Consider the following 25078-nt stretch of genomic DNA (forward strand, 5'->3'; position numbering starts at 1 on the left):
AATAAAACCAGAAATGAAAGAGGACAAGTTACAACTGATACCACAGAAATACAAAGGACCATTTAAGACTACAAGGAACAATTATATGCCAATAAAACGGACAACCAAGAAGTAATAGATAAATCTCTAGAAATGTACAATCTTTAAAGACCAAATCAGGAATAAATAGAAAATATGAACAGATCAATTACCAGTAATGAAATTGAATCAGTAATTTAAAAAGCTCTCAGCAAACAAATGTCCAGGACCAGACATCTTCACAGGCGAATTCTACCAAACATACAAAGAAGAGTTTACATCTATCCTTCTTAAATTATCCTCCAAAATTGAAGAGGTACATTCCCAAACTCATCCATGAGGCCACCATCACCCTGATATCAAAACCAGAAATAGACAACACACACACACAAACCACAGGCCAATATTCTTGAAAAAATCCTCAACAAAATATTAGCAGATAGAATCTAACAATACATTAAAAGGATCATATGCTATGATCAAGTGGGATTAACCTAGAGATACAGAGATAGTTCAATATCTGCAAATCAATCAACATGACACAACATATTAACAAATGAAAGAATAAAAAAAACCATTTGATCATCTCAGTTCCTGCAAAGAAAATTTTGGACAGAATTCAATATCCATTTATGGATTCTCAACAAAGTGTCCATTAATGGAATATATATCAATATAATGAATGATTTACAGCTAATACCATACTCAATGGTGAGAAGCTGAAAGTATTTTCTCTAACATCAGGAAAACATGACAAGGATGCCCATTCTTGTCATTATTATTGAATGTGGTACTGAAAGTCTAACCACAGCAATCAGACAAAAGATAAAAGAAATTCAAATAGGAAAGAAGTAAAACCATCACTGTTTTCAGATGACATGAAACTATCCATCAAAAATCCTAAAGACATCACCAAAATCCTATTAGAACTCATCATGAATTTGGTAAAATTGCAGAATACAAAATTAACATACAGAAATCTGTTACCTTTCCATACACTAATTATCAGAAAGAGGAATTTAAAAAACTATCCAATTTACAATCACATCAAAAAGAATACCTAGGACTAAATCTAATTAAGGAGGTAAAAAGCCTGTATATTTAACAAGACTTCCCTGGTAGTCCAGTGGTGAAGACTCTGCACTCACTGTAGGGTGTGTGGGGTCAATCCCTGGACAGGGAACTAAGATCCCATATGATGTGTGGCATGGCCAAGAAAAAAAACAAAGCTGCACTCAGAAAACGTAAGAAACTGATGAAAGAAATCAAAGATGACACAAATAGATGGAAAGATATACTGTGCTAGTGGATTGGAAGAATACTGTTAAAATGACCATACCACTCCACACAATCTACATATTCAAAGCAATTCCTATCAAAACACCAATGGCATTTTCCACAGAACTAGAATAATTCTAAAATTTGTATGGAAACACAAAAGACCCCAAATAGCCAAAACAATCTTGAGAAAGAACAACAAAACAAGAGGTCCCAGGTTCCCTCTTCTCAAGCTATACTACAAAGGTACAATAATCAAAACAGTATGGTACTGGCACAAAAACAGGAGAAATCTTCGCACCCTAGGGCTAGACAAAGAGTTCTTAACACCTAAAAGGAAAAAGTGATAAACTGGGCTTCATCAAATTTTAAAACTTTGCTCTGTCTGTAAAACCCTCATGAAAACAATGAAAAAACAAGCTACACACTAGCACATCTGTAAATGATGTACCCAACTGAGGATTCATATCTAGAATTTATAAAGAACTCTCAAAGCTCTATAGTAAAAAAAAAAAAAAAAAAAAGGACAAAAGTCATGAATTTTTCACTGAAGGTAAGGATGGCAAAAAAGCATATGAAAAAATGTTCATCATCATCAACCACTAGGGAAATACAAATTAAAACACACCTATCAAAATAGCTAAAATTAAGAAGTAGTGAAAATACCAAATATGGATCATTGGATCCATAATACCAAACCAAAAATTGGATCCAATACAAAAAATTGGATCAAAAATACCAAATTGGATCATTCAGATTTTGTTAGTGGGAATATAAAATGGTACAACTAATCTGGAAAACAGTTTGGCAGTTTCTTAAAAAAAGTAAGCACACAACTAACCACACGTCCTGCAACTATACTCCTAGGCATCTACCCCAGAGAAATGAGAATGATGTTCACACAAAAACCTGTACACCAATGTGTACAGTAGCTTTACTTACAAAATCCCCAAACTAGAGACAACAGATGTTCTTCAACAAGTGAACAGTTAAAAGTGTGGAACAATCATACACGGAATACCACTTAGCAATAAAAAAAGAACCTATTGGTAAATGCAACAACCTTATACAGATCCAGAGAACTGTGCTGAGTGAAAAAAGCCAATTCCAAAAGGGTATATACTGTATGATTCTATTTATATAACATATTTGAAATGATGAAATACCAGAAATGGAGAACATATTAGCATTTGCCTGTGATTAAGGAGAAGGTCAGAAGGAGAGGCACATAGACAGCTTTAAAGAGCAACATGAAGGATCCCTGTAGTGATGGAAATATTCAACTTAACTGAATTTTATCCCGGTTGTGATGCTGTACTATAGTTTTGGAAGACGTTACAATTAGAGGAAACTGGTAAAAGGTACACGTATAGGCTATTTCTGTAGTATTTCTTACTACAGAATGTGAATCTACAATTATCTCAAAATAAAAATTTGATTTAAAAATAGCAAACAAGGCTCAATTACTACATCACTTATAAAGTTACAACTTAAAAAGTCTAACCTCTTTTTTAAAGGTATGACAGAGAAACTGTGAGATGCATTACTGTCTTCCTAATAATCTGTTTTGAAAATGCTAAATAAGAACAACATTATATAGTTGAGTCTGGCCAACTTAATGCATGTAAGTATCTAAAGTTCTCTGAAGAAAGAGAACAGAAGTATGCATATACATCTTGTCCTACATTTTATTTATCTATTTAGAACTTAAACCTAAGCTACTCCCCAAAAGGCTAAGAGATGATCATACCTTAGCACCATATAAATCTGAGTTCTTCATTAAAAACTCTGCTGAAGTTCGTACTGTGACTCCTGTGGTTTCACACTGCAGTACACAGTTTTCCAATGTCGTCTTGCCACGGTGAATGACTGTGATGAAAACATGCGATCAAATGCTTTAAGAAGTAATGTATCTTTTACAGTAGTAGAAATGGCCTAGAGTTGATATTAGATACAGTCTAAATAATTCTCATTTAAACTTTGTTACTGAATTTATGAATTCTTATTTTATAAAAACAATGATTATTTTGAGCTATTTTCTAAAATCTAAAAGCGCTATTTTTAAAAAAGAATAACTTGACCTCAGAAATGCAAAATCATGTCAAAAATCACTTCTCATTACAAAAAAAAATTATGAAAGTAACTTTCATAACTGTCTTACAAGAGAGAAGAAAAGGAGGCCCAATTCAAAATAGGGGATACAAGTCCCAGGAAACAAATACTGTCACAATGTGAAGATAGCTGGTTTGAGTCCAGGACTAAATCAAATACAAGGAACACAGACCACATATTGGAATGTTCTAATAGAAAAAAATGACCACTCAGAAACAAATATTAAACTAACAAATTTTCAAGAATACATTGAACTATTTTTCACTTTAGAATAAGCTTCCTAAATTGTCTAGCTACATAATTAACCAGCTTTTCATACTACTCAAAAGTAGTATTTCATTAAATTATATCTTCCAGGTGAAATAAAGCTTTTCTTCAAAGCCAGGAACAAATAATAAATGAAATATTCAGATATTTACTCAAGATTCCTTCTACGGCATCATGCTGAACAAATTTCATGCTTGAGATTTTAATATCCGCACCCGTACAATCCACAAAAGTGTCTCCTTTGCCTTTCTTTTCTATCACAATATCATCTGGTAGACCATATCCTAAGGAAGAGAGCAAGAACATTTAGGATGGGGGAGGGGAAATGTCTAAACACAAAATTTCTATGACACATTTCTTCATTTCAAATGACTCCAAATGATATTTGAGACCAGTCAACCCAGTTACCTGTAACTAAAATTGTGGGACTTTCCTGGGGGTTCCATGGTTAAGACTTTGCCTTAACTGAGCGACTGAACTGAACTGAACTCCAAAGCAGGGGGTGCAAGTCAGATCCCTGGTTGGACAGCTAAGATCCCACGTGCCTCATGGTCAAACCAAAACATAAAACAAGCAATATTCCAACCAATTCAATAAAGACTTTTTTTTTAAAAAAGGTCCACATCAAAAAAAGAAAAATCTTTTAAAAAAATTAATAAAATCTATTTCTCCACGTATCTAGCTTGAGTTTTACCAAGGTATACAATTTGTTAACAACTGCCTGCATATCAGGAAGACTACCCCCTATCAGTCATCTCATACCAGTTTCGGCAGTAAACTCACTTATAAAACTGCTACTAAAAAATAACAATAATCTTAAGTACTCACAGCTGGGTCAGCAGGCTTTCATGCATTTAGCCTTTATAAGTTTTTACTTCCCAACCCAAAGATTCTATTATTCTAATGCAATTAGGTTTGAAAAAGCATAAGCATTTCTCAAGATTTTCTCATTTTTATATTCTCTTAACCAGATAGACCTAAAATCTGACAAACTGGCTTAGAACAGTTTTAACTATTGGAAAAATAGGTCTACCTTGTTAACCAATAAAAAACATTGTTCTCTACAAATCTTAATCAAACTAATAATGCAGGTAGACCTCTGAGTGGGCTTATGAAAAACCGGGGTATCAAAAACTAGAAAACTTTGCCTGACTATCATAAACCAGAATTATACAGACAAAGCTTTAAGAATTAACTCTCATTTCCTAATGTCAAAGACTCGTTGAGTCTTTGCTTGAGGAAATGAAAGTAGTAAAACATTAAACAGGCAAAATCTCTGAAGTTTTCTACATTTGAAGAGGGTGGGGGCACTAGAGAATGCAAGAGGGCTCCACCCATGGGAATGCTACTAATGCTGTATTCTGGATGACTAGATTGTCGATTTTTTCCCCTGATTCTATTTATGTGTCTATGTGTACTTTGCACATTTTTAAAAATAATAACTTTTTATCATCAGAAAATTAAAAATATAAAAAGAATGGCCATGTTACATTATATAAACAAGTTACATAATCCTAGCAGTTTAAAACACAAAGCCTTCACCTAAGTGAAGATTTTCTAAACAAGAAAAATCTTATTACAAGTACTATTAATATCATGCAAATAGTGGGTACTCAATATATATCACTTGTTATAAGTGTTAGCTATAGATCAGATAAGCTATCATATAAGCTTTAATCTACCTCATGAACAATTACTCCATATAGTCACACCAGAGATACCAGCTGATTCCCCAGATTCTCAGAAATGCCCTATGTTCACAGATTTATAGCCATTCTTACACTTAACTATCAGAATTCTATATGGTTATTCATGTGCTTAGTTGCTCAGTTGTGTCCGACTCTTTGTGACCCCATGGACTGTTGCCTGCCAGGCTCCTCTGCCCGTGGACTTTTCCAGGCAAGCGTACTGGAGTGGGGTGCCATTTCCTACACCAGAGGATCTTTCTGACCCAAGGATTGAACTCTCATCTCTTGCATCTCCTGCAATGGCAGGTGGATTCTTTACCACGAGCACCACCTGGGAAAGTGAAAGTCGCTCAGTCGTCTCCAACTCTTTGCGACCCCATGGACTATACAGTCCACGGAATTCTCCAGGCCAGAATACTGGAGTGGGTAGCCTTTCCCTTCTCCAGGGGATCTTCCCAACCCAGGGATCCAAACCCAGGTTTCCCGCATTGCAGGCAGATTCTTTACCAGCTGAGCCACAAGGGAAGTCCAAGAATACTGGAGTGGGTAGCCTATCCTTCTCCAGGGGATCTTTCTGACCCAGAAATCGATCCGGGGTCTCTTGCATTGCAGGTGGATTCTTTACCAACTGACCTATCAGGGAAGCCTTGTTTATTTGTGGCACATTGGCACAATTACATTATAATTTCGTCACCAATCTAGGAAGAATGCTTATCCACCATATAATCTATAATATCAATGCTGTTTGCACTATGCCAAAAAAATTAAGTGCTTTTATTGCTATGATTTATTCTGCAGATGTGTTATTTATAAAACACACATCTGTTATATACCAAGTGTTGGAGAGGAAACAGAACAAAAATTACATACATAAAATAAAAACGGGGGTGAGGTGATGTATTGGTGAACAGCAGGATATTAAACTCCCAGCCTAGCTTCTATTAAGAAGTTTTGACAAGATAAAGAACAAAGCTTAAGCAGTTTGTGAACAGCTGCACCAATCCCAAAATGATATATGATTTTTTGCATTACAAGTTTTATTGCTGACTTGAAGTTGTTTTGATAAATAGTTGAACAGGTGCCTTTAAATTTGACAAGCTATGGAAATACAAAAGACCAAGGTGAACTACTGTAAAGCAACCTAAATTTAGGAATCACTCTAAATGTACAGTAAGATTATAACAGCTAAAAGCTATTTTTAATAGACTCTTTCAACACTAATATTCTCAAAAGTACACTGTAGAAGTTGTGATATTCAGAAGTTCTTAAAATAATTAAGATAAAGATTTTCAGTCTACTTTCAAGTTGGACCTATATCTCTTACAAAAATAAGCTAAATTTAAAACAAAAACCGTGCACCAATATATCTACAACATACATGAAGTAAGAGGAAACAACAAATTAAAAAATAGTAAACTTTAAAAAAAATATTGCTGGGAATTTTTTTTATTCTAGAAATTAATTCATTTTCATCAAGCACCTATAGTCTGGAATTATGTTTCTCCCTAGTGGTTGTTCCTCTATATTTTTGTCTTCCCAACATTTATAATGTCGTAAAGACTCATACTTCATGTTGTTCAAACACTGAGTCAATAACCTATACACTTCAAAAACCCTTAATGTTTCCAGACAACTCATTTGAAATTAATTGGGTTGAAATAAAATTCTTAGAGCTTCAACAAGATCAGTGATTTCCTGTTTCTTAAGTGTCTCATGCAGGAGAGTTTGGTTGTATCATCTTCCATACTCACCTTCCAACTCAATGGAGTCAGCAATGGAGAAGGCACCATGTACCACATAATGGCCAGGACAGACAATCACAGTGTCACCCTCATAGCAGGCATTTATAGCAGACAACGGGTCACTATGGAACTAGAAAACAACAGCATATTGCAAATACACACCCCTCAAATGCAACCTGAGTATTACTCCAGGTGCCTTCATGTTTCATTTTGAAAAGGGAGCCAAAACTGTATATTTATCTACCGAGCCCAGTACGTGACTGATGACTAATGCTGTGGAAAGGCAGTACTCTCACTACTTCCCACTCCACAGAAAATCAGCTCAGGGAAACACCTATAAACTTTCTGTAGAATTCAGGAAAGCCTAGGGTGAATCAGATGGAAAAAAGCAACTGGAAGAAGAAACTCTCCTTTTACCTGAATTTCTATTTCTTCCTTACAAGGCTCTGGGCAAAGCCTATCCCTGAGCAGGGACTGCAGCAGACCAGTCATCATGGTGGAGGAGACCACATGGGTGATCTTCCGGCCATTTGGACGGATGCCTTTTGCTTGTATATTAGAATTCTTCTGATAACCAAATACATATCTTAAAGAAACCAAACAGACCTGTCAGTTCTCAGTAAGACAGCTGGTTAGAAAAGATGCTGACTAGTTGAGAATAACAAAAATACACATACCTCAACAAAGGATTCTCAATGAGTTTTAGCTTTTGTTTCAACTGTTCAATCTCTGAATACAACTTTAACCCTTCCACCATGGAGATGTTTTCCTGCTCAGAATCAGAGTTACAATTTGACAAACTGCTTCTCAAATTTAAAAATTTCCTGTAACTCTCCTCACATTGAATCAACAGATTTTGGTAGTCAACAATAAGTCCTGAAGGAACTCGGTCTTCAAGAATGTCATAATGCCTGAAAGTTTAAAAACAAATTGAAACCCATTGCCTTTCAGACACATTTCCCCATCACTGAGACAACCATTTAGTCCTCAAAGACCCCGTTAGAAAAGTGTCTCAGAGTATGCAACTCAGCAGCAACATGTTCAGTTCAGTTGCTCAGTCATGTCCGACTCTTTGCGACCCCATTAATCGCAGCACGCCAGGCCTCCCTGTCCATCACCAACTCCCGGAGTTCACTCAGACTCACGTCCATCAAGTCAGTGATGCCATCCAGCCATCTCATCCTCTGTCGTCCCCTTCTCCTCCTGCCCCCAATCCCTCCCAGCATCAGAGTCTTTTCCAATGAGTCAACTCTTCGCATGAGGTGGCCAAAGTACTGGAGCTTCAGCTTTAGCATCATTCCCTCCAAAGAACACCCAGGACTGATCTCCGTGAAGTCCAAGGGACTCTCAGGAGTCTTTTCCAACCCCACAGTTCAAAAGCATCAATTCTTTGGCGCTCAGCTTTCTTCACAGTCCAACTCTCACATCCATACATGACCACTGGAAAAACCACAGCCTTGACTAGACGGACCTTTGTTGACAAAGTAATGTCTCTGCTTTTCAATATGCTATCTAGTTAAGTCTCACTAAATAGGTGGATGTTATTGAAAGTTTTAAGGGCCACTTCATTAAGGCCACTAATTTTTCTTTTGAGGAGTTGCTATTTTTTTCCCCCTTAGATCCAAGCATTTGTGTTCTTGAAGCACTGAAAGCTTATGTTGCACAATTTGTAATTATTATTTAATAAGAAATTATTTTCTCATATATTAAATTCAAAATCTTAATAAGTGGGTGGCAGTGGACAATCTGGAGATGGGGTGGGGAGAAAAGCATCCCAAATAGTTCATAACAATGTTTAAGATTACCACATTTATAGGATTAAAAATTTTAAATAATTCAAATCATCTAGTCCTGTCCTGCATTTTAAGCACTATGGAGCAGAATATGCCGAATATTTCTTCAGGAAGATTACTAGAGTATTTAAAAAATACAAGCCTTTGAGATTCTGAGAAAAAAAATAAAGCTGTTATTACTAAACTGCTGCTGCTACTGCTAAGTCGCTTCAGTCGTGTCCGACTCTGTGCGACCCCAGAGACGGCAGCCCACCAGGCTCCCCCGTCCCTGGGACTCTCCAGGCAAGAACATTGGAGTGGGTTGCCATTTCCTTCTCCAATGCATGAAAGTGAAAAGTGAAAGGGAAGTCGCTCAGTCGTGTCCGACTCTTAGCGACCCCACGGACTGAAGCCCACCAGGCTCCTCCGTCCATGGGATTTTCCAGGCAAGAGTACTGGAGTGGGGTGCCATTGCCTTCTCTGTATTACTAAACTAGAGAGTGATTAAAACAAAATAACCTTGTATTTTGTATTGGACAACACTGTTGGCACTTAAAATTTATTATTAATTTATATACCTTCTCAAATATATAAACACAACAAAAAGTTCTTCTAGATGCAATAATTTATAAATGTGCAATTAAGTTAATGGATATGAAATGGATTTGAAAATAAATTATAATATTATTTCATTACCTATAGTTTTAAAATAATTGCTTTATTTCTCAAGTATATTGACTCAGGCCAGAGCTTATTTTTTTAAAAATTAATTTATTTATTTAAATTGGAGGGTAATTTCTTTATAATATTGTGGTGGTTTTTGCCACATTGACATGAATCAGCCACGGGTGTACACGTATCCCCCTCACCCCATCCCGAACCCCCTTCTACCTCCCTCCCTATCCCATCCCTCTGGGTTGTCCCAATGCACCACAGGCTTTGAGTGCCCTGCTTCATGCATCAAACTTGGACTGGTCATCTGTTTCACATGTGGTAATATACATGTTTCAATGCTATTCTCTCAAATCATCCCACCCTCACCTTCTCCCAGAGTCCAAAAGTCTGTTCTTTACATCTGTGTCTCTTTTGCTGTCTTACATATAGGGTCGTCGTCACCATCTTTCTAAATTCCATATATATGTGTTAATACACTGTACTGGTGTTTTTCTTTCTGTCTTACTTCACTCTGTATAATAGGCTCCAGTTTTATCCACCTCTGAAGAACTGACTCAAATGTGTTCTTTTTTATAGCTGAGTAATATTCCATTGTGTATAAGTACCAGAACTTTCTTATCCATTCGTCTGCCGATAGACATCTAGGTTGCTTCCACATCCTAGCTATTGTAAACAGTGCTGTGATGAACATTGGGGTACACGTGTCTCTTTCAATTCTGGTTTCCTTGGTGTGTATGCCCAGTAGTTGGTTTGCTGGGTTGTGTAGGCCAGAGCTTTTTAACCTTGGCTGCTTATTAGAATCACTGGGGAACTTTTAAAAATACAGATACTCAGGTCCCCATCCAGACCAATTAAATTAGTCTCTAGAAGCAGAGGAGTATTTTTTTTTTTAATTCCCTGGAGATTCTAATGTGCAGCCAAGGTTGTGCACTATTGCCTTAATGTCTTAACTTTGTCATGCTCTAAATAAGATAGGAGGACAAAAAAAGAAAACCACATCCTAAACAAATTTACATCAAATTACAGCGAGCATTTAAATAGTATTTAAGATGAATAAAAAATACTTTTTCCACTTTTCAAGTAAATGAATTAGGTGAAGCCTGAAAAGCAAGGATTTTGTCTGCTTTGGTTAATCCATACTCATTTAAAAATATTCTAGAAATCCATTTTGCAAACAAGAAACTGGGGAACCCAACCACTGACTGCTTGATCAGGTCTATTAAGTTATGGAGATTAAGACTCAAATTTTAAAATAAATTTCTTAGCACTTCCAATATCCATGCCATTCAGCTTATTTCTTCTCATTATAATGATGCTTCATAGTCTGAAAGTAATGAACCAATACCTGTGTCTCAGACCCATAACCTTTGAAGCAGAGTGTTTTGAATTAGAAAGGAAAAATATTTACTTCACAATGCAAAATCAAGACAATATAGTTTGGTTCCCTTTAGCTCTTGCCTGTGAATAGCTCTACTCCTGTCTTAGCCCAGGGACTTTTTAGAGTCTGTCTATATTTGATAACATTCTGGTTTCCCCATCAAGTCCCATAGTTTCTTCTCTGTAACTGAAAACAATTCCTCCCTTATGCTTTTCCATCTGCCAGTGAAGTATAAGATATGTATGTAAATAATTGCTTATTGTTTCAACATGTAAAGCTGTCAAATCAGAATATAGTATTTTCCAAATAAAGATCAAATTTGCCAGATACACGATATTCATCCACCATTATATTTCCCTTCAATCAAAACCAATCACTGCTCTTTAAGAGCAAGTGTATCAAAACTAGAAAGTATGCAAGATTATTGAAAGTCTGGATTTTATTGACTACATTATGGAAAACTGGGAAATGAACAATGGAAAAATTGGAAAGGCTAAACAAAAATCATAGCCAATTTATGAAAATCTGAAATTAGACATTCATAATTCTAAACCAAGTAGAACTAACCTTAACCAAACTTCTCAGGTATTTTTTACTTATGACTTACTATTTAAACCAAGGGAAACTTACTAAATCAAATCAGTTCTGCAGAAATGTAAAGAGTACTGCCTTATCTTATGTAACCACATCATCTTTTACACAGAGAAAAAAATTACCTTCTGCAATTTATATTTGTCATGCAAGGTCTAATTTTATTCTTATTGCAGCACTGCCTATTAAATTACAGTGCACAAATATTAAAAAATTATCTGGTCTTATAGCACCATCTAGTGGAAACAACATTTAACAAAGTCCGTGCAGGACAATTACTCCGGTCGCATGGTTAATTCGGGGTATTTTTATAATGGAAGGGTTTTTCCCTACCAAAACATGATATATCAGAAGAATGTGTTTAGGTATTTTGTTTACTTCAGTATGTGTTATGTTTGTTTAGCTATTTTGGAAATTTTTATTCACCATCAATATTAACTATGCAGTATTTTTATCTGTAAAATAAGATTTAAGGAAAAGAACTTGATAAAATATCCTGAGGTAAATCTGTTTAGCTTAGTATGTTTTACTTAGAGTAAACCCCTGTCTTTAATTTCACTGTTTTTCAAACAATTATCTTTGAATTTGGTTCTTTTTAATATATGCTCAACTGAATTTTACTTAAATTCAAAAACGAGTAAGCTGTTAACTTACATGTTCTTGAATTCTCTGCTTTTAGATTCTAAAAACACTACAAGTAGGTTTATAAACACAAAGTAGGTTTCTCTGCACTTACACAAATTTCATTTAATAACTTGTCAATGGGTTATTAGAGAAGGCAATGGCACCCCACTCCAGTACTCTTGCCTGGAAAATCCCATGGACGGAGGAGCCTGGTGGGCTGAAGTCCATGGGGTCGCTAAGAGTCAGACACGACTGAGCAACTTCACTTTCACTTTTCACTTTCATGCATTGGAGAAGGAAATGGCAACCCACTCCAGTGTTCTTGCCTGGGAATCCCAGGGATGGGGGGGCGCCTCGTGGGCTGCCGTCTATGGGGTCGCATAGAGTCGGACACGACTGAAGCGACTTAGCAGCAGGAGCAACAATGGGTTATACTATTTGTCTCTGTCTGTAGGCCCCTGGAGTATATATACAGTATACACAAAACACGGGTTAAATTAAACTATAAATAGCTATTTTTTCCAACATGTTCAAGGCCACTAATAAATACTTACAATCTCAATCGAGGTTCAACACATCTGACAAAATAATCATATTCATCCTCCTCTTCTTCATCCCAACTCCTCCAAATGTTCTGATAGAAAAACCTGAAAAGTAAATCAGTATCACTCAATCACTGGCTCAAAATGTTAGAGGCGTAAGAGTAAATCAAACAAGTTTACCAAGTATGGTAGAGAAGAATGCATATTTGCTAATTTGACAATTGTGAGTCCCACAAGAACTTCTTTGGATTGGCTAAAGAAGTTTTTCTACAATATTGGTTCTGTTACGACCTTCTTTTTATCAGAAGAACTATTTGTTGACCATCTGAAACTTGGTGGAAAGTAGTGCCATTTGTCGGAGAAGGCAATGGCACCCCACTCCAGTACTCTTGCCTGGAAAATCCCATGGACAGAGGAGCCTGGTAGGCTGCAGTCCATGGGGTCGCTGGGAGTCGGACACGACTGAATCGACTTAGCAGCAGCAACAGTGCCATTTGTTTAGAAAAGACTGGGAGAGAAACAAGTTTGGGGCTAAAAATAAAGAGTTCTGTTTTCACTATGTTCAGGTTGAGATGCCTATTTGAACTCCAAGTGGATGACATCAAGAGTGCAGATGAATATACAGGACCTGAGCTCAAGAAAAAGGTCAAGGCTAGAGACATAAATCTGGAAGTTGTCAGCATATAGATGGCATTAAAGCAATAGATGAGATCATCCAGAGAATAAAGCAGGAGCTCTCAACTCTGGCTGCACGTTGGAGTCCCCTGGGAAGCCTTTAAAAATTGATTTGCAGCCCTATCCCAGACCAATAAATCAGAATCTCTTGGGTGGGAGACAGAAGAGAGAGTGTGCAGGATCCACATTTTTTTTAAAGTATGTATCCATGATCCAGCTCTGACAATGCCAACTCCTGGCAATCTCATTTTGCCTCTGCTCTACCCACTTACTTCTCTGCTCTCCTGCCCCCACCATACTGACACTGGATTATTTTAAAGCAAAATTCTGACATATCACTCATAAGTGTTTACTTTGTGCCTCTGAGATAAATCTTTATACAAAAAAGTTTTAATTACTTAATAACCAAGTATCCCCAGTGTTTCCTTTTCCTTAATTATCTCTTTCTTTCATTGTTGCTGCTGTTGTTTTATTTGGCTAATTCAAATCAAGATCCGAACAAAGGTCAGCCATTAAATTTAATTAAGTCACTTTTACTCTATAGACTATCCATCCTTCTTTTTCACCTTGCAATTTATTTAATAGTTTCCCACACTCTGAATTTTACTGATTGCACCCCCATGGGGTCATTTAACATGTTCTGTTTCCTTTATTTCTAGTAAACTGATAGTAAGAACTAGAGACTTGATCATCTTTAGGAAAGAGTTTTTGGCAAGAATGCTTCAAGGGATATAATGTACTTTCATCACAAAGCACATGATACCTGGCCATCTCTATTTTATTATGGGTTGCAAACACTGATACTCTCATCATTCTTTCTTCATGTGCCAGATGGAATACTCCTATAAAGAAAAGTCCCAGGAGATTCTAATGTGTTTCCAAAGCTGATTAGAGAGAGATAAGAGTAGACAGGAATGAGTATGAGAGGAAGGACCGGCCAGGCCAAGATTACTAAAAAAAAAAAAAGCAAGCCTGTGACATACCATCATAAGGTGGTGTCCCAGAAGCTGGGAGGAGAGGATATTAAGAAGATGAGAATGATCAAATAATTAGAATGTGACCAAGAGGTCAAGGCAAGATGAGATCAGAGGAGTGATGACTAGACATGAGAATATAGGTGACCTTAAGCACAATTTCAATACTGTAGAAGTAGAGGCGTGAGTGGAAAGCCAGTAAGTACAGACTATATAACTGTCAAAAAGTTGAAAAGGAGGGAGCAGTGAAAATGAAGCTATCTTTGGATTCATGTTGATGTTTGACAGAAAACAACAAAGTTCTATAAAGCAATTATCTTTCAATTAGAAAATAGATAATTTTTTTTTAAATGAAGCCATTCTTTGAATTCTTATAGATTGGACTGCTAGTCTCTTCACCCTCTGGAGTCCATCTCTTAAAAACAAACAAAAAAAATAAAACAAACCTGAGCGTGCCTTTGTGTGTGTGCACGCTAAGTCGCTTCAGTTGTGTCCGACTCTTTGTGACGCTATGGACTGTAGCCTTCCAGGTTCCTCTGTCCATGGGATTCTCCAGGCGAGAATACTGGAGTGGGTTGCCATGCTCTCCTCCAGGAGATCTTCCCGACCCAGGAATCAAATCCACATCTATTATGTCTCCTGCACTGGCTGGCGGGTTCTTTACCACAAGCACCAGCTGGGAAACCTGAGCATGCCTTTACTCAACCAAAAAACTCTGCTGGCTCCTTGTTGTCCTCAAAACAAAGTCCAAATTCCTGAGATTGGTGATATTAGATGGACTTATAATCCACTTCTAGAGCACCAAGCTCTTTCAAACCCGCTGTGACATGCTGGTCAGGCTGCCTTCCACTTTTTCCACCTGGTGAGCTTATATTTGGGCTTCCCTGGTGGCTCAGACGGTAAAAGAATCTGCCTTCAAGGCAAGGGACCTGGTTTCAACCCCTGGGTCAGGAAGATTCCCTGGAGAACGGAATGGCAACCCACTCCAGTATTCTTGCCTGGAGAATTCTATGGGCAGAGGAGCCTGGCAAGCTACAGTCCATGGGGCTGCAGAGAGTCAGACACGACTGAGCGACTAACACACAAGCTTATATTTACCCTTCATGACCCAGCTCAAATATCATCCTCACCAGCTCAGAACTGGGCAATCACCTTTCATTCACATCTGCACTTCCACCAGTGTTTATCCTCTCGAGACAGAAACTTGGTCATCCTTGCCTTCTCCCATATCCATTCCACCATCAAGTCTTAGCCATCCTACTTTCTCAATAAGCCTAATCTGTATTTGCTGTATCTCCACTCTAGTCCACTCTGTCTCTTAACTGGTCTCTCTACCTGTTCCCCCTCCATTTACTTTCTACACAGCAGCCAGAACGAAACTTTTAAATAAAAAGCTGATCACATTCTCCCTTGATTGAAAACCCTTCACGGGTTTCCCACTGCACTTGAAGACAAAAATGATTCATTGGCTAACAAATCCCTGCGTCTTCTGACCCCTGATAACCTCTAAGCTGGTTTCCTAAGTCTCATCTATCACTGTCTACGTTCCAACCAATCTGGCCTTTTGGCTCCTTAAATTCAGAGCTGCCCAACATGTTTCTTCCTCCACCCTGCTGCAACAACTTTCACCTAGCCAACCCTTCAGACCCAAGTTCCAATACCATTTCCTCAGGAAGTAACCATATTACAGAAACCTGAGCTAGTCTTAGAACACTCTAATCCCTCACAGCACTCACTGCAGCTTCCAATCACACGCGTATCTTTATGTGATTATTTCATCAAGGTTCATCTCCCACATTAGACTGCCAACTCCCTGGTGATGGTGATTGTGTCTGTTTTGTGCACCACTCAAATCTCATCCTCAACTTAAGATGCAGCACTGAAATACTTACTGAATAAAATGAGCAAATGAAGACTCTCATAATCTGACTTTTTCTTGACTGTGATCAGAATCTGAGCCCTCAAAATGAAAAATAATTTAGCCAGGTTCTCCTTCAAATAATACTAATTCCAGATACTTGTCTTTCTACCAACTTCTATACCCGTAAGAGATTAACTCCCTGATTTCTAATTTCCTAAATGCATCAATTATCCCTTTACTTTCAAATGCCTCGTTGACAGCTTTTTTAAGTGAGAGAAACATAAGGAGTTATTTTGGCTCTGGATATAAGCCAGTTCTTTAGATTTATCTTGTTTGGCCTAATATTGAATACCTATGGTTAAATGCCCTTGAATACAATTAGAAATCTTCCATGAAGTGTCAGAGATAGGGTGCAAGACACTCTGCTTCTTTGTAGAGTATCAAATTAAGTTCAACAAAACCAGGTTAACTCATGAATGGTATAGAAACTGGAAATTACTTTTTGAACTACAAAACACCAAGCAACATTATTAACATGACCTTTATATTATCCAGTCTTCCAGTTTATGGAGGAATATAAGTCTACTTTCAAATAGCCAAAAATAAGCCTTCCTTAGTAAATACACTTATAAAAAGATGATTCAAAAAGACTATCTGTATCAGGAACTATCTGACAAAAAAGTCATCTGAAACTAAAGAAAACATGAGGTATGAGTTTTCCTTCTCATTTAAGGGACAAGGCATGCACCTGTACAAGGGGAAACCAACTCAGCCAAAAAAGGTTGAAAGGCACGCACATCGCCCCTAAGGATCCCAGAAGTGGCCTGAGAAAACATCTTCTTTGGCCAGACACATCCTTGAAAACACTGTATGCTAGTCTTCTCAGTGCACAGGTGATGGTATATCATCTTCTTTCCTTTCCTTATATTTAAGTGTATCAACTATAGCCTTAGCATCCAGAATTTTTAAGGCAGTTTCTAAACATATACAAACCAAATTAAGAATCCCCTGTCTTTTGTTAATATTTGGGGACACTGAGAAAAGGCTATACAGGAATCCCTAGTACTATTTTTCTCAACTTTTCTGTAAGTCTGAAATTAGCTCAAAATGAAAATTTTAAACACTGAAATCATTCTTTAATTTAAAAAAGATCCCTCTATCTTTGAATATTTTAAAATATTGCAGTGACCAGGTTTACAGTTTGAGCTTTAAATCTAGGTATAATACAGACCAGAATTACAGCATTTCATCCAAAGTTTTTGGCCACAAGGTTACTTTTATCAACCTCTATTCCTACCTGACATGCTCAATTGCAAGTGCTGTCTGGTCAAATAATCCAGAATCATCAAACACCACCCACAGCTCCTGCAGGGGCAACCGGTATTCCTTCAGATCAAGGAGCTCTTTCATACACTCCAAAGTAAAAGCGCTCACTTGCGATTCACAGAGGTACGGATCGGCAAGCCTCACCACTGCCTTCAAAGCTGCGAAGTCTACGTCTGTGACCTGAAATTTAAAATGTGACTTAACATACGCAAATCAGAATTAAGGTGCATCTAAAACACTACTTACAGCTTGATTTCTTTTTTAAAGCATGAAATGGGAGTGGCGAGCCTTCTTCCATAAGGACAAACAGAACAGACCTGGCTTGTACCCACATGGAGCTGACATTGTAATTGAAGTGACAAACAAATAAGGTGGCAACAAGTATGAGACAAAGAATAAGTAGCAGGGGTGGTGGTCTGGTTTTACTGGGAGGGTTGGGGAAGTCACTTTTGAGCTGGGATGAAAAGGAAGCAGCTGTTTCAAGAGCAGGAAAGATGAAAAGGCCCTGAGGCAGAGATGAGGTTGGCAGATGGAAGAGCAGAGAAGCAGTTTTTCTTGCTGGAACAAAAGGAAGGAAATGAGGTAGGGGCAGCAGGAAGGGACAGGAGAGGCAAGATGAGGACAGGAAGGGCACTGAAGGAACTTGGCTTTTACGTGTTATCTAACAATGAGAGGCCAGAAAGCCAAAACCAGACCTCTAGTATATGCGATGCATGAGAGGAATGCAGGGGAATGGCACATTTCTCTTTTAACATAATGATTTTGGCTGCTTTTAGAGAACTGAGGTATGTCGAGGGCAGGGCGTTACTATCATGATCAACTTAATGGCCTGAACTGCAACCAAAGGTATTACCATAATCCAAAATTTAAACATCCATGAGCAGCAGCTGCAGGCAAACCACTGCCTCATATAGAGCCACTGTAGGATGTGATGTCATTTTCTAAAGGGGCTGCAGGTTCAAGCTGTACTCACACTCCCTGCTTTACCATTTTAGTTTAATAGGTTTTTTTTGGTGGTTCAGTTAACAAACACTGAGAAAAATTCACAGCTGTAAGTAGAGTGCAAATTTAATGTAAAAGGCCCAGCCAGTTGAAAAATAAGACTGTTTTCACTTTCTGCAGTGGAAGATAATATCAATAGGTTAACTACATACTTACAAATCTGTTAGGCAAAAAATAGGCTAGTTTTAAAATGCCTACTTGTTTTGAGCTACTTTAATGGGCTATAACTAAGAAGAAAAAAAATTAATTCAAACCCCACTGATTTTATAATTAGGCATCTTATTTTTTAAATGGTCTCAAGTACCTCCCCCACTACATGGGTTTCTAGTCCGTTTTCCTCTTTTAAAGGACGGTGAAACTTAAACCACCCCAATTCCCTCTTCAGTTGCCTTTAAAATTTGCAGAACACTTCTTACACCACAGCAATTAGATGTGAAAAAACACGCCATTTTTCAATCAGCTCATAAATCTTAATTAAAAATAAGCACTTTGGTTATAACAGTCTGAGGGAAAGTGTTTTTAGGTAGAGATAAATGTCTTAACAACAGAATTAAATTTACCTCAACTAGTACCTCAAACACATTAGTCTGCCAGACTGCCCGCCATCCAGATGGTTCAAGGACCTTCTCTAAGAACTCAGCTGTGAATTCTTTTACCTCAGAGGCCTTGCAGTCAGCTACAAACAAATTAAACACAGTAAGAATTGAGACAGCATAAAGCAGAGAGAAGTTAAATAAATCCTTGTAAGTCTACTTTCTCAGAACCAGCAATGGCAGTCTGAGGAACTGAGACAATCTACCTGTAGATTAAAAGATAAAAGAAGCAAAAAAAAAAGGACCTACTCACCTAAAATGTAATCTTGATAAGCTCTGAATCGCTCATAGAACAAAAGTTGACTTGTCTGGAACATTTCTGGGAAATGAGTTTTTCCTTCTGGCACAAAGCTTTGTAAGCTACTACCTGGTTTAGCACGATCACTACAATCGCTGCATGAATCTTCATTTTCAAACAAACCTAAGAGAGCAACAAAAACAGTCAGGCGCAACTATCCCAGATACCTCAAATGCTTATCAACTGCTATTTTCATATATTTGCTTAGAAATTTCAAATAAAATATAAACAAAGATTTGGATATAATGCTTTACTTACCTCTATCACTATCAAAAAATTTTTTTTCTAAATTTAAAAATATCTCAAAACTCAAGTTTTACTTCAAAACAGTTAAGAACTTAAAATCTTCCATGGGTTAGGTTTTTGTTGCTGTTCTGTGAGGCAAAGAAAGAGGGTTGTTTTTTAATTCAGTGGAAATTACCCAGGTTCTCCTTCAGAAGATATAGCTATGATTATTACTAGAGCTAGAGAGGAAGAAAAACAATGACAAACCTAGGCAGTGGATTAAAAAGCGGATACATTACTTGCCTACACAGGTCCATATAGTCAAATGGTTTTTTCAGTAGTCATGTATGGATGTGAGAGCTGGACAAGAAAAAAGGCTGAGTGCAGAAGAATTGATGTCTCTGAACTGTGGCGCTTGAGAAGACTCTTGAGAGTCCCTTGGACAGCAAGGAGACCAAACTAGCCGATTCTAAAGGAAATCAACCCTGAATATTCATTGAAGGACTGATGCTGAAGGTGAAGCTCCAATACTTTGGCCACGTGATGGGAAGAGCCGACTCACTGGAAAACACCCTGATGCTGGGGAAGATTGAAGGCAGGAGAAGGGGATGATGGAGGATGAGATGGTTGGATGGCATCACTGGCTCAATGGACATGAGTTTGAGCAAACTCTGGGAGATGGTGAAGGATAGGAAAGCCTGGTGTGCTGCAGTCCATGAGGTCGCAAAGAGTCAGACACAACTAAGCGACTGAACAACAACAGCAAAGCAACTCATAATGGTCAAATATCTTACAGTCATTTAAAAAAAAAAAAAATTCCATAAAGCTGTATTAAATGTAGAGGTGGTTTCCAATATGTCATCTCAAAACAAGTTGAAACTTCCCTTTAATTTCTACAATATCACCTGTCAATACCATTCAATAAACATGGATATGCATTCTTAATAATGCATATCTATCTCTTTTATACTTTAATAAAACTTTATTACACAAAGACTCTGAGCAATCAAGCCTTGTCACTGGCCCTGGATTGAATTCTCCTCCTCTGGAGGCCAAGAATCCAGGTGTCTTTTGTGGTTCAGCAGACACCTTTCATCTTGGGGGCCCGTCGGGGATTCTTTAGGACAGGGTAAGGATGCTTGGAGCTCTAGTTCTTTGTTCTCCTAGCGACCATGTTTTCTGCTATACTTTACTAACTCTACAGTGTGCTTGTGTGAATGAATGACACGCCCTGCACGAATCAAGTGAGGAGCCCTGTTCTGCGGTTCCCCGGTGACCTCATAGGGCTTATGGCAGGGGGTTTACACCGACTTGCCAATGGACTCCCCTGGTAGCTCAGATGGTAAAGCGTCTGCCTACAATGCAGGAGACCCAGGTTCAATCCCTGGTCAGGGAGATCTCCTGGAGAAGGAAATCGCAACCCACTCCAGTATTCTTGCCTGCAAAATCCCATGGATGGAGGAGCCTGGTAGGCTACAGTCCATGGCTAAAGTCCATGGGGTCCATCGCAAAGAGTCAGACGTGACTGACTTCACTTTCACTTACTTCACCAAAGCTACTAGTTCTTCCTCATTAATTTCAGTGCCTATGTCTAACGAAAGGATTAGAAAATGCTAATCGAATTAGGTTTGGGCTGTATGTAATTATGTTTCACAAGGCATGATTGAGCCAGTGGCATATCTAATTCTGTGTAATATGATGTTTTTAATAGACAAAATTACCACTATAATAAATAAACATGCTGAGGATAGCATTTAGATCAGCTAAGTCCTTTCCAGTGGTTTCAGGAAGGTTATCTGAGACTTTTAGCAGGAGTCTCTTTCTCTTCCCCCATCCCTTATATTTCTCCCTTCCACTTCTTTGCCCAGTTTAGGGCACCAGAATTATGCGACCCCACAGACTGTAACAGGGAAGAACAAATCTGACTCTATATTGGATCTGTTTCTTGTACTTTAATCTTTGTATTCTATTACTTTTGATACAAGTTAAGAATGTTGCCTATAGCCTGTAATAGACAGGATAGCCCATTCTCAAGGCTCTGACCTTTAAAGGTAAAACAACTTTCCCCCATTCATATACAGATAAAATGTTGCAGAACAAAGAATAACATTTGCTTTGTTGAAGGTTTAAAGAAACATCATGACTTGACCTACCTTAACAGCTGCAAGAATAAAGGCTTCTGAAACAAAGAAGTGTGCAACAACCAGCCACACCCTCTCCCCTTTCAGTATAAAGGAAAGCTGAATTCTAACTTTGGCAAGATGGTTCTTTGGGACACTAGTCCACATCCTCTCGGTCTGCTGGCTTTCCAAATAAAGTCACTATTCCTTGTGCCAACAACTCCTCTCTCAATTTATGGGCCTGTGGTGCAGAGAGCAGGGAGTGAGTTTGGACTTGGCAACAAGACAACCAAGATGTACTCTAGGGTTTCCTGCTCATAGACACCAATGCACCTGAGCTTCAGAGGACATAGATACCTTATCAAATGCGTGAAAATCTCTCTGAACCTCGGGAAGATGAAACTAGAATGCCAGCTTCAATTACGAGAATAAACTATTTCACACCGTCCATCACATACATAACATAGATATGTTTTTTAAAGAAATAATACATCATTTCACACCCATTAGGTGACTATTATTCAAAAAACAATGAGAAGCTACCAAGAAAACAAGTGTTGTCAAAGATGTGGAGAAATAGGAACCCTTGTGGACTGTTGGTAGGCATGTAAAATGGTATAGCCACTAAGGAAAACTTATGGTGATTCTTCAAAAATAAAAATAGAATTACCATATGACCCAGCAATTTAAAGCAGGGTCTCCAAGAGATATTTGTACATGCATGTTCACAGCTAAAACTATTTAGCTTTAAAAAAGGAAGAAATTTATGATTATGCTGGATAAACATTAGGCTGAGTGAAATAAGCCAGTCAGTCACAGAAAGACAAATACTGTGTAATTCCACTGATATGAGGTTACTTAAAGTAGTCAAAACCATAAAGGCAGAAAGTTTAATGGTAGTTGCCAAGGGCTGGGGAGAGGGGTGAATGGGGAGTTGTTATTCAATAGGTATAGAGTTTCAGTTTACAAGATGAAAAGAATCATAGTAACAGATGGTGGTGATGGCTACACAACAATGTGAATATGTTTAATACCACTTAACTGTACACTTAAAACTGGTTAGGTACTCAGTGGTTAACCAACTCTGCCACCCCATGGTCTGTAGCTTGCCAGGTTGCTCTATCTATGTGATTTTTCAGACAAGAATACAAGAGTGGGTTGCCATTTCTTATTCCAGGTTATCTTCCCAACCCAGGGATTGAACCCACATCTAAAATGGTTAAGATGGTAAGTTTTATGTTATGTGTGTTCAGAGCCAATTTGAAATACTTTTCACACATTATTTCACTTAATCTTCACACTTAGCAGCACTACTACCTGTTTTGCAGATGAGAAAACTGAAGTCACCTGACTGTTGCCAGATCACAAAGAGGGGTGAGTAGTGGAATTAAGTCCCACTTAAGGTTTTCTCACTTCTCCAGGACTCTTTCCACTACACAATACAACTGAAAATGTTAAAGACTGAACCACCTTAAAATATCAGGGGGGAAAAACGGAGTCTCCATGAAGAGACAGAAAGAACTATAAATTAGACCTGGGTTCATTGTAGACAGATGGAAAAGCGTCTGTCTACAATGCAGGAGACCTGGGTTCGATCCCTGGGTCAGGAAGATTCCCTGAAGGAAATGGCAACCCACTCCAGTACTCTTGCCTAGAAAATCCCATGGATGGAGAAGCCTGGTGCAGGCTACCGCCCATGGGGGTCACAAAAAGTCGGACACGACTGAGCGACTTCACTTTCACTTTCTATTTTTTTACACTGTGTCACAAATTGGCTCCCCTACCTTTGGGCACGTCACCTGCTCTCAATGCTCAGTACTGCTATCTAGGCCAAGCGTCCAAGCTTCTTTTCTTCCGGGAAAGGGGATAGTGGTACGTGGTCTCCTTTGAGACGCAAATAAAAAATATGCGTCCACTCTAAACACACAAACTCGCGCACAAAACCGGGGCGGTGGGGGTGAGGGCGGAGCGGCGCGGGGTGGGGAGACACCCAGACAGCAAGAGTAGGGATCTCCACCCAGCCCAAGTCCCTCCAGTCTCAGGGAAGCTGAGGCCAGATTGGGCGAGAAGGAGAGGTGTTCTGGGTGCCTCCCGATTCGACGTCCGGAGAGTGGGTCGGGGCCTCGCCCAGTCACAGCCGCCACCCAGGCCAACCGCCTGCGGCCCAGGCGCCCTCGGAGAGTCCCCACGCCCCCAGCGCTGCCGACACGGTCTGTCGCAGACGGCGGCTCCTCCCGCACGGCGGGTGCTCACCTTTCTCCAGGCGCTCCAGCTCCTCCTCGGTGGCCCAGCCAGGAAGCTCGGGCTCCGGCGCCATCGCTTCCGACCCCAGGCCACCACCAGCCAGCAATCCCTCAGCCATTTCAAATTTCCGCGGGCGGCCTCCCTGCCCAGTAATGTGATGACGCAGCCGCTTCTAATTGGATAGTGGGCCGAGGCCCTCGGACCAATTAAAGGAAGGCTGGCGTGGCCCGGGTAGCCGCACGAGCCCCGCCCCCTTCAGCCTCCACCCGCCCTGGAGGGGAGTGTCTGGGCTCTATCTACTGGCCCGGTGGACTGCTCTTCTCGTCCAAGATCTTGCTCTTTTTGTTTACTGGGGTGAACTTGTATGAAGTTAAATTAGAACATAATTTGGGATAATTTCCGAAAAACTAACAAGCCATACATGGAATGGGGTAGAGTGGAAAAGGCACTGGCTTGAGAGTCAAAAAACAGTATTTAGACTTGTTTTTTCCATTATTACCACTTCACCTCTCAGAAAAGCATCTTCAATTCTAATTATATATTGACCTAGATGGTTCCAAACCTTTCACCACCAAAAGTCTGTTGCTCTCTGGCTTTCTCTTTCCCCTTCTCTTTCTTTGACTATCTACACATAGAGGATATTTTCAAAAAATATAAAATTATATTTAGTATGTAAAAGTATGTTTTACCTACATTTATTAATCAACAACAGATATAACCTCCAAGGATAAGAGCTAACATTTATTGAGTACTGTGTGCAAGACACCTTTCTGCATATTTTACAGTGCCTTATTCAATCTTCAAAACTATCCTATGAGAAAAGAAATTTTACTATTCCCATTTCACAGATGAGGAAGTGGAGTCATCAAGAAAATAAGCAGTGCCCAAGTTAACCCAGCAAAGCCAGTATAGCAACCAGTCAAATTCCTGAATCCACCCTTTAATGGCTCTGCCAGATCATTACTAGTCAGAGTTGAGATGGCCAGCAAGAGCAGGGGTTACTAGAACACCAGGAAGGGTGAGACCCACAGAAGGACAAGGGCCTGGTCATGACAGTGTTATTACAGTGAAGA

General features: G+C 38.8%; 1 protein-coding gene and 1 non-coding gene across 4 annotated transcripts in view; one reads left to right on the forward strand and one right to left on the reverse strand.

Annotated features, from left to right (window-relative positions):
• Window positions 1-24195, reverse strand: part of SHCBP1 (SHC binding and spindle associated 1) — a 36250-nt gene extending 12055 nt beyond the window's left edge. Inside the window, exons 1-11 of one of the 3 annotated variants that reach the window (XM_086350509.1) lie at window positions 21795-21935; window positions 19675-19790; window positions 19372-19539; window positions 19086-19201; window positions 17495-17703; window positions 12700-12792; window positions 7783-8016; window positions 7523-7691; window positions 7115-7235; window positions 3828-3959; window positions 3047-3165 (exon numbers count right to left, since the gene is read on the reverse strand). In XM_086350509.1, coding sequence (XP_086206635.1) covers window positions 3047-3165; window positions 3828-3959; window positions 7115-7235; window positions 7523-7691; window positions 7783-8016; window positions 12700-12792; window positions 17495-17703; window positions 19086-19201; window positions 19372-19435 — 1257 coding nt within the window. In that variant the 5' untranslated portion in view covers window positions 19436-19539; window positions 19675-19790; window positions 21795-21935. Of the gene's footprint in view, window positions 1-3046; window positions 3166-3827; window positions 3960-7114; window positions 7236-7522; window positions 7692-7782; window positions 8017-12699; window positions 12793-17494; window positions 17704-19085; window positions 19202-19371; window positions 19540-19674; window positions 19791-21794; window positions 21936-24014 lie in introns of those variants that run through there. The other 2 variants (XM_086350508.1, XM_086350510.1) reach the window with 2 other exon arrangements.
• On the forward strand, window positions 20965-21037 carry TRNAC-ACA (transfer RNA cysteine (anticodon ACA)). Its single transcript has one exon. It is a non-coding gene; the product is annotated as a tRNA-Cys (tRNA).
• Window positions 24196-25078: the final 883 nt, after the last annotated feature.

Source organism: Bos grunniens, chromosome 18, assembly GCF_055505025.1.
Source record: "Bos grunniens cultivar Pamir isolate PY7600 chromosome 18, Bosgru_T2T1.0, whole genome shotgun sequence".
NCBI classification, from domain to species: domain Eukaryota; kingdom Metazoa; phylum Chordata; class Mammalia; order Artiodactyla; family Bovidae; genus Bos; species Bos grunniens.